Source organism: Castanea sativa, chromosome 12 (assembly GCF_040712315.1).
Source record: "Castanea sativa cultivar Marrone di Chiusa Pesio chromosome 12, ASM4071231v1".
Taxonomy (NCBI): domain Eukaryota; kingdom Viridiplantae; phylum Streptophyta; class Magnoliopsida; order Fagales; family Fagaceae; genus Castanea; species Castanea sativa.
The window spans coordinates 33,860,186-33,870,663 of NC_134024.1; the positions used below are offsets into that span (position 1 = coordinate 33,860,186).

At 35.8% G+C, this 10,478-nt stretch overlaps 1 protein-coding gene across 3 annotated transcripts; it reads right to left on the minus strand.

Annotated features, from left to right (window-relative positions):
• Positions 1-2,786: 2,786 nt before the first annotated feature.
• LOC142619892 (uncharacterized) lies at positions 2,787-10,478 on the minus strand. 3 transcript variants are annotated; one of them, XM_075793244.1, is made up of 3 exons: positions 10,234-10,478; positions 5,460-5,632; positions 2,787-4,363 (listed from the first exon to the last, which is right to left on the minus strand). In XM_075793244.1, exon 3 carries the CDS (start codon positions 4,348-4,350, stop codon positions 3,325-3,327), a length of 1,026 nt encoding a protein of 341 aa, XP_075649359.1. In that variant the 5' UTR covers positions 4,351-4,363; positions 5,460-5,632; positions 10,234-10,478; the 3' UTR covers positions 2,787-3,324. The 3 variants fall into 3 exon arrangements, with proteins under 3 accessions (XP_075649359.1, XP_075649357.1, XP_075649356.1); XM_075793242.1 differs by having other exon boundaries at positions 5,460-5,647; XM_075793241.1 differs by lacking the exon at positions 5,460-5,632 and having other exon boundaries at positions 10,234-10,477.

Below are 10,478 nucleotides of genomic sequence, written 5' to 3' on the forward strand. Positions count from 1 at the left end.
TTTTTTTTTTTTATATAGAAATAATGATATCTAGATCTTTACTTAATTATTCCCTTTAAGTATATGTAGATCCCCTCATTACATACACCAAGTTATTACATGAAGAAATCCTTTAGGAGTGGCCTTAAGATGTTAACTAGAGATTTTGAATACAGAATGCCATGTATATCATAAGACATTAAAAATCACTATGTCCAACCGGTTGGGTTTTGAATTTCTGTTTCTTAATTGCTTGTTAGAATAACAAAGCCATAATAGCTTCCTTAGGAAGGAGCAACATTTGAGTTAGGGGACATACTTTTCAAACTCTTTTGGTCACCCTTGTAATTTATTATAATAACAGGAAAATTATTCAGATGACCAACCCAAAATTTTCTCTCTTTGACCCACTTATCTAGTTATCTCACTTTTTTTTTTAACTATTCTTTCAAAGATAATATGATTTAATTTATAAGTGAGAAATTTATGAGAATAAAGATGATTATATGTGTGTGTGTAATATAAACAAATTAATGTACATAATTCTAATTGATAAGCCCAAGAGATAAAGATATGAGAAGTGCAATGCAAAGATTTGCCATTTGTCCATTTCTGTAACTTTTTCAAAACAACCTGTGCATATTATTTGGCCCAAATTATACGCGTAGCCTGCAGGGTTGAGCTTATTGTTCTCAGATTTCAGGCCCAAAGTTATCACAGTCCTAAGTAACACATATCTGACCCATTATTCAAAACCCGTTTTGCTTTGCATTAAAGCATTGCACAAAGCACAATCCTAGACCTTTTGTTTTTCCTTCATTTTGAGCTTTGTTATTGCTGGAGCTATGTTTGTTGTTCTCAGAACAAATCTATATGAAGATTCATTTGTCTCACATATTTGAACTTTGAAAGCAACATTCTCTGGCAATAACATTAATGTCAAGGCTCTTAGCCAACTTAGATAAAATCAATAATGGCTCAGTAACAATTAGAGTCAGCTCTTAACCAATTTGTTCTTAGATTTTCACAGATTGATATCCATGAGTAAGCAAGAGATAGAGGAAGAGAAAATGAGCAAGACCCAGAATGGAGTTATCATCTCTGTCTACGTGGAATCACCCAAAATTCGATCTCCTCAAAGAACAAGAACTGTTGCTATAAAGAAAAGTACTAACAAGCCCAAATCATCATCATCATCAGTTTCCAAAAAGCCTCAAATCGCAGCAAGAAAGAAAGGGTTTGATCGCCGGGCTCAGCTCCTAGCCTACGCTAGAGAATTGAGAAATGCTGGTTCCCAAGAGGCTCAAAGGCCTAGAAAAAATTCGAGGCCTAAGCTCAAGGTAAGTTCTTTCAATTCCCATATTCAATGTAGCAAAAAAGTGCATTTAAATTGCATGCATGCATGAATGTAATTTTTTTTTTTAAATGTGTAGTGGCTTGAACAGAAATGGAAATGGTTGACAATACCAATGAGTCTGTGCTTTCCGTCTCGTCGGATTCTTGAAAGAACCAGTAGCCGATGGAGATATGAGCGCATACCAACAGAAGTTTACACAGAAAATATTGTAGATTCGTCGTGTGGTTCCAAATGCATCGGTGGCAAGAAGAGAAGGGCCACTAAGAGGATCAAATCTCACTTCGTTGTAAAACTTGTAACACAATGTCTTTCATTCATTCTTTACCATTTACTTTTCTCAAGTTTTGCATTTTGGTTATGATATTTGCTTTGTTTGTTGGTGTTTTTGCAGCGTAAATTAAGGTGTATGTTGAAAGAATTATCATGCAGTTGTAAAAACATATGATGGTGGTATTGATAAAGCTGATGATTGCAGAGACTACTCCAATCTACAACGTTAAATATGTGTTTGGTTTCATTTATGATTGTCGCAGATTTAGATCTGTTCTAGCCTTCTAGATGAAGCTGTATAGTTCAATGCTGGATCTTTTGTTTTCTATCCCCCGATTTTGCTATGTTTGTTTCTGAAAATTAATGAAAGATCCGTAATTTTCTCCAATGTGTAGAACTGTATCATAGAAGTAGCATCAAACGTTTGACCGGTCAAACAAGTTCATTTGCCACCTTAACAGTATTTCATGGGATTGAGATCTCCCTACCATTAAATTCTTCAACTTCTAATTTTTACGTAGATGTAAAATATGTAATACTTAAAAAGAGAAATGATATATACACAACATTTTCACAACAAATGACCAGTGGCAAATTGTTCTTAGTAGTTATTATTGAGGCAAAAAAGTAATATTAATGTTAAGTTCAAATTTGAACCAATAACAAATAACCGCATATGATTTGTTGTGAAAATATTATGAACGTAACACCTCTTTATCTAAAAATCCATCCTCGTTGATTTTTTCTTTACTAATAATTCAAGTGTTTGACAAATATATATATATATATATATATATGGTCTTTTTTTTAATAGGAATATTTGTCATAGTTTAGAAGAAACCAACAGATTTGACGGCAGAAATGAGAGAGTCTATTAGGCTGTCCCTACATCATTGTACCATCAATAATGCAATCAAGAAATTTTCTTTTACTGCTATGTTTAAAAGCAAAGTTTATGCAATATAATATATGGCTTGTCATATTTTAGAAGAAACCAACAGATTTGACCGCAGAAATGATAAAGTCTATTAGGTTGTCCCTAGATCATTGTCCAATCAACAATGCAATCAAGAAACTTTCTTTTACTACTATGTTTCAAAGCAAAGTTTATGCAACATATGCCTGCGCTGGTCAAATATACTAATAATACTGGTGAAAAAAATAAATAAATAAACAAACCTTATCAGGAAATAACATCCAGAAAAGCTATAAAACCACATTGTCACAATTTGTCGGGTAGGATCACTATTGATGTCACTGCATGGTTGGGAAGCTGTACAAGCAAATTATACAAATATTCTTCATGGCTGTACAGAATGCCGTTTGTGAGGAGTGGTGGACACCAAGAAACATCAGTTTTAAAATGAAAACATTTGATCAAAAGAAAATGAACCATTATATGTCCCTACTCATATGACCAATATGCATGACCAAATGATGGAAAAATCCATGCACCTACAGGGAAACTGACAACTAAATGTTTTGGTTCTTTTCTAGACACCTAAAAATCCATAGGCAATGTCATCTCAAACTAGATCTAGTGATACTAAACCAAATAGTGGCGTAAAAAGCTTCACTCTGTCAATGATATGATGACAATGCTCTGGCATACCATTATGAAGTGGTGCCATAAATAAGACTTCAGCTGCAAATGAATATAAAACACCTAACTGTAGAAGAGCTGCAGCTCAGTCCTTCAACACTTCTCCGTTATTCTGTCAGAAAAGTGTTGCTCTTATATGCCGCCTCCATTGCCTCCTTGAACGTGCAACTTGTAAACTACGTTCACCATGTCCATATGAAGCAGCAGAACGAATACCACGTCCATATGAAGCAGCAGAACGAACACCACGTCCATATGAAGCAGCAGAACGAACAGCTGTAGCATGCACAAAATCACCATCAAACGAGCCATGGTCCCTAGTATTTCTACTCCGTGAGTAAATGCCATGAGTACGTCCACGATCAAATGATGCCAGAGGAAAGAAAGCATCATCAAAATAGTCATCCAAATCAGAATCAGAAGTGTCACCATAGTTAGGCTCTAACACATAGTCCCCCAGAACCACAGCCCCAGGTGTTGATGAGATAATTGTGCTGATCACATCACTTTGCTCCCTCTCACGCTCAAGCCTCTTCCATTTTTCTTTAAGTACAGGGTCCACTGCTCGCGGGCAGGCCAATGGGTGCTTCGACCTAACGTGTTTTCTGAGTTGCTTATAAGTTCCAACAAATGAACAATCATCCAGCATGCAGGATCTCTTCTTTGCATTCAGATATTTTCTTGCTGGCTCAACCACAGTCCAACCCTTCACCTGCCCACGACAGAGAGGGCATAAAAGCTCTGGCACTTCCATCTTTTCATTGTGATGCTCCAGACCAGAAATTAAACTTGAATTTTCCATTAACCCATCCAAATGTTGAGAACTTTGAATGGGAGTTACTTTTGTGTAGGCTTTCTTGTATTGCTCAAGACAGTTGGAATACCGATGGCTAGTGGCACACATAAAAGTGCGACAACCCTTGTTATAAGAGGAACAAAGAAGGAGAACAGCATTGTGAGGGTACTCCAAACAAACTGGGCAGGTTGCATTTTTCCAATCTTTCTTGTCTGATGCTTTTGAACGTCTCTTCTTAAGGAGAACATCTTTGAAAGTATTCCGACAGCAAGATGGCGATGGAGACCGAGTAACTCCATGATTACGGGCGTTAGTCTTACGTCGCACTTTGCTGACTTTAGCCATTTACGAGTGAAACCTGAGATTCAATTGCCAGGAGAGAGAGAGAGAGAGAGAGAGAGAGATCAGATATTCTGACAAAATAAAAGGTGGTAAGATAACATCCTAAAAAGTCCATTGCACATTTGCAGATATCATTAAATAAATACGTATTAGTTCGAACAGCATCTAAATGATCTCTTCCTTATTTTGAACTTCTTAACACAACTTTAGCCATTTATGAGTGAAACCTGAGATTCAATTTCCAGGAGAGAGAGAGGCCAGATATTCTGACAAAATAAATGGTGGTGAGATAAGATCCTAAAAACTTCGTTGCACATATCATAAAAAAAATACATATTAGTTCTAACAGCATCTAAATGACCCCTTCCTTATTTTGAACAACTTCTTAACACAAGGGCATTTTATTATTACTGTAAATCTTTTTAATATTATACAGGCTTGCCAAACATAAGTCACCAATCACCGTAAACTTATAGACAAGTTACAACTAAGTGAGACAGTGATGAACCCACTTACAGAAGACAAGAGGACACCAATGTTAACTAGTTTCAATGCTCTATTCGTTTCCTAGACTTTGGACATCCAACACAAAAAGCCAAGTCCACTTAACATAGCTAATAAGACATTGTTTTATAGGATGCACCCAGTAGGTCTTGAACCCATGATGTCATCCTCCATCCTATTATTAGGGAAGGAATAAGTGCCATTTGAGCTAGAGCTCATTAACCATAACTAATAAGACATTTTGACTTCTAAAAGACAAGATTCTTTTTCTTTTTTCTTTTTTATTTAAGAACAACACTAACGAGTAATTACATCCAACAAGAACCACATCACAAGATTTATTAAGGCCATGACATCCAACCAAGAAACACATTAGAGGATTTGTCGAGGCAAAACGGAGTATTGTGGGGACTATAAAAGGTAAATAACCAGATTTGCTAAACCCTAAATAACATCGAGTATATGTGCCATAGAGCTTATTTCCTTGGAAAAAAAAACATCATTGTCAATAAAAGAAAAAAAGGGGGTCAATTTCAAGCAGATAGGTGTAATTTTCAAGTTGTCAGTTAAGTTTGGATGCATTGGCATCACATGCTCAGCATCCTTACCTTGCCATAGACCCCTGCTCGGTCCTAACCCTCCCCAACCCTTGAACTGGATAGGAGCTACTAAATCATGAAGCTGCCCACAGAGTTTAGGTCCCCTTTAGTAGGGTTCCACCAGCATAACCCATGAGTCAAGTGTCTTTTGGTTTAAAATGCATTATTTACCTGCATAGCAACTTTTTGGAAAAAGACTAGGAAAATGATTTTAAAAAAAAACACATACAAGTTAAAATATCAATCAGTGAAGTACTACTACGGTCCTTACATTATATAATAAAACTGTAGAGCAAAAATTTAAGTAACATAATACAAAGCCAGACGCAAACTACTTAATTTATATATGCAAAGTTCCTCATTAGCCATAAATAAAATAGTGGATTCTCTAGATAATCAGCATTACCAATGCAAAATACAAGGAAATTGCATTCCAAGAGGAGCAACTCTAATTAATAACTGAAAATTACTGCAAGAAAAATCATATCTAGAAGAAATGCAAGAGGCCTGTTTCTTCAAAAAAAAGCTTGATCTATCATTCAACTTGATGTAGTCCACGTGCAATCCTTCTTTGATTCAAGTAAGCTTCTTCGGGAGGTGAATGCAACAATTAAAAATATGATTCCTAGGGTAAATAATCCATCAAGTATGGTGATTTTAGGCCAACTTCTTGCTGTAACACCATTTATAAATGCATAACAAAAATCTGGCTAATAGGGAATGCATAACAAAAGCATAGCAGAGAATGTGCTATGAGCTCAAGAAATTGTAAAGAACTATTATAGGGAAAAGGGGCATGGAAGGTGCACTATAAGGTTGGATCTTTGAAAGTTTATGACTTAGTGGAATGGGAATTTAGTTTGCAATGTCTTCATGCTGTGGAGTTTTGTTTAAGATACAGATTGAATGAAGAAGAGCATTACCACTCCAAAGTTCTGTGTGGCTATTAAGGGAGTGTTAGCTAGCTATTTAAGAGTTAAAGGACTTAGCCAAGCAGATCTCTTGGCCCCTTATCTGTTTGTATAGGCAATGGAGCTCTCAACTTGTTTGTTGAAGAAGAGAGTTTTGGGGTTCAAGACTTTCTAAGGGAGGACAAAACCAAAACGAATGCAACAAGAAAATTGAAGAACAAAAACAGTTGTTCTAGATACAGGCAGATTTGAACCGATGGCAGCATTGGCAGGTGTAGGTGGGATTCAGAGCCAAATCTCTTTTTTAAAGACAAAAGACTAAATCAGTTGAGCAAACTGAAATCCATGAAGAACAAAAACAATAAAAATAACCTAGAAGTTGGCACCTATAGTTGCTTGTGAGAAACAAAGAGAAATGAAGAGTAGGTGAGAATGAATGAGATGATAAAGTAAATAAGTTGATTGTGGTGTAGTGCTTTACTGCTTTCACAGGTGGGCTTGGGAAATGGGTAAAGTGACTTTCAGGAAGTGGGAAATGGGTAAAGTGCTTTCTCTTTGATTTTTAAGGGTTTAGAATTTTAGATAATGAAAAGGTGGGATCTTGAATGTGTTGATGGCTGTTTGGTATCAAAACAAAGAGTAAAACATGATATAAAGAAAGATAAAACACTAGGTAATCACACTTAAGTAAGTGAAGATAGTCACACCCTAGGAAAGTGACCCAAAACACAAAAGAAGACTCATGAGCCTTTTTGTACAGCCAACTCCAAAAATTAGGAAATTACCAAATTGCCCTTATTCTAGTAGAACTTACTTAAAACTGATCTAGCAGCAAATAAACAAAAACAAACAATAATATAAGGCCCAATTCAACGTTAGAGTAACTAAGCAAGATCCCAAGAGAGCTCTCCATCATCCAGAGCATTCCAAATTAATGCTTGAGCACCAGAACTAGCTTACCCTTGCCTCCTATAAGTCTTCATAAAGGGGTTTCCAGTTAATGGAGCTATATTTCATTAGAGATTACAATCCAAAACAAAATGAGGATAATGTATTGGCAAGAATGTTAGACCATATGGAAACTATAATTAGAAGGCATACTTACAAATTACAATTTATACTTTCAACTTTCTAGATTCTACAACTTCTTTTTGTACCAAACCTCTATTATTATTTTCAGAAAGAAAGAAAATGAAAAATCAATGGTGTAAAAGAACCAGTTATCTAATGAATTCAACTTCAAGAATTGCACCAATTAACAACCCTTGGGACTGATATGCCCAAATCATTGCTCCACTATATGCCTAAGTTACATCCTGACAACCAGGTGGATGTCCTGAAGGTGGAGTTCATAGTAGATGAAGATAGAGACTTGCAAATAATTGTTTATATGTACGGGTATAAATAAATAAAGTCGGCTTCATAGCATGAGGAATCTTCAAGCAACAGCACTTAGCATACCTAAGACTGAAGTAACTACTATTTTTCTTTTGATAAGTAATAAAATTTCAATGACAAATATAGAAATCATATAAAGAAACCAAAGCACACAGGAAGTGTACCAAGGAAAACAGCATAACATCAAAAAATTATAGTGCATGGAAGTACAACAATCAAGCAAATCAGCCAAAGAGTTAAAAGTAAAAACACCCGACACAATTGTCCACTCAAGCAAAGTCTAGAGGAAAGGCAGCTTCAAATCATGGATTGATCTCTCACGTCCTTCAAAAGTACGAGCATTCATCTCCCACCAAATACCCCACATGAGGCAACAAAGGATCATGCTCCAAATCACCACAGATTTACGCCTGTTATACTTGCTCGACCATCTAGCTAGAAGCTTCAAAACACCTCTCAGCATAACCCATTGAACCCCAAATAATGAAAATACCATAACAACTCTCTAGCTACAGCCTACAGGGCAATGGATAAGTAAATGGTCAATAGTCTCCCCAACCTTCTTACTCGAGGCCTCTGCAAATTATCAATGGTTAAAATTCTCCCCAAGCCATGGTCCAAAGAAATAAGCTGACAGTTGTTGGCACTTTTGGTTTACATAAATACTTCCAAGAATGAAGTAACTAATACTGCTAAATCATCAATTGTCTTACAAAGAAAATATTTTGCCTCAAATTGAGACAAATTTTTTAAATTGGCAACTAAGCCTCATTTGCACCCTTATCATTAGTTTATAATTCAAGAATCAAAAAACCACACCTACCAAGGGGAATCAATTCAAGGTTTCAAGACAAAAAATGAAGTCCTATATTCAAACTAGCTATTACTAAAGCTGGAAATGGTTGGCAATTACCAAGTTTGTTAACCAAGACATGAAGGAAAGAAATCTAAAACATGATCTTAAGACAGAATTCTAAAAATAAAAATTTTAACATGTCAGTACAACCCCAAATCGTCCATCCATTCTTGGGTAACCCCATTTGCAATATCTAGTGATGGACCTTATTTTCCCCCTAATTTCTCATTATAATTGTAGTTTTGCAATGCCAATATATAGTAATCAAGGAGGCAAAGAAATTGAATGCAAATTAACTAGTTTAATGCTCCTCATGAATTTTTTCAGTAATTGTTTTAGGTTGCACCACAAATCATGTCAGTCAACCAACCCTTTCAAGTTTCAACTAAGCACATGCCCATATATCTCTTCTTTGGCTCGGTATCCCTACACTGCCCCCATTGTCTTCTATATTCTCTGTTGTACTATAAGCAATGCTCATTGTCAAAACTAATAGAGGTTCTCTCTAAACCAACTTACAAGTGAACTCATCCAAGTGCTGGTGTTTCAAGTTCATAAAGAAAGACTAGCCTCATCACATGCACAAAGCGCGTGCTATGAGGTTTTTTTTTAGTAGTTCTATTTTGTAGATTTTTTTTTTTTTTTTTTTTTTTTTGAAAATCTAATTTATAAGTGGATAAAGTAATTTGAAAATTAACAGGAAAGTGGTCTTATTTTTTAGGCAATGTTTTAGTGAAAGTTAGAGTTGCATTTTTACCAGATTGTCTTGTAGTTTCATCTCTACTTAAACATAGGGGTATAAGGGCATTTTTGAACTAAAAAATGAGGAATCCAAACAAGGGAAGCCGTTAAATAATAGTATTTATAAAAAATTATAATAGAATAAGCAAGTATATTCCTCCACAGATCAAAGAGTCAACAACTAACAATCCAAGAAAATTTCATCTAGCCAAATGACAAAAAAAGATTCTCCCCTGACAACACAATTGTGTGTGCCTTTTGTTGTACTTTGGTGGACACAATAAGAGTGCAATAAATATATGATTTCTTATTAGTTTTATGCAACATCTCAGCCTAAAAGAACCCACAAAAACAAAACTAAAAAACGTAGGGAACCTTCTGAAAGAAGAGTCCTTTGGACTCGCCTCTAACGAGTAAAACCTAGACCTAGACGCCAGAACCAGTTGCCTGATAATCCGCTAAGCAATTTTTGCTCGTGCCCACGATTAAGACTACCAAGTAGTGATGACATCTTAGAACTTCAAAATAAAATCAAAAATCGCACCTTCCTTTTGGGAAATTGCGGGAGTGATCGCAAGATGATTCTCAAAGCCAATTTAGAAAGAACGAGATTAAAATACCATTTTCCACACACAAAAAAAAAAAAAAAAAAAAAATTTGAAAATAAACGGCAGCAATACTTGCATTTGCTTTTGTGTAAACCCTAAACTAAACCCACACTTTTTCTTTTTCTTTTACTGTAAAAACCTAATCTTGATAAGTAGTGCAAGTTATGAATCACTATAAAGAAATTGATAATAATCAGAAATGAAACCCTAGATAAGAATAAAGCGATTAGAAGAGCAGAGGATTAATTGAGATCGGGTAGCGATTTTACCTGGAATGGATGTGAGTTGAGAATTTGGATTGGATTGGAGCAATGTGCGTGTTTATGAGTGAGCAGCCGATCGATCTCTCACTCTCTAGAGTCGAGTGGAAGAAGAGGCAGTGGGTTCGTTCCGTGACTTGCGTTGCGTTGCCTTGCGTTTCGTTTGCGTGCGTGAGCTGCTTTACTATGCTATCTCATCTCATGATTCCGATCCGTGCCGCGCTGTGCTGTTGTCATTATTACGCCACTATTCG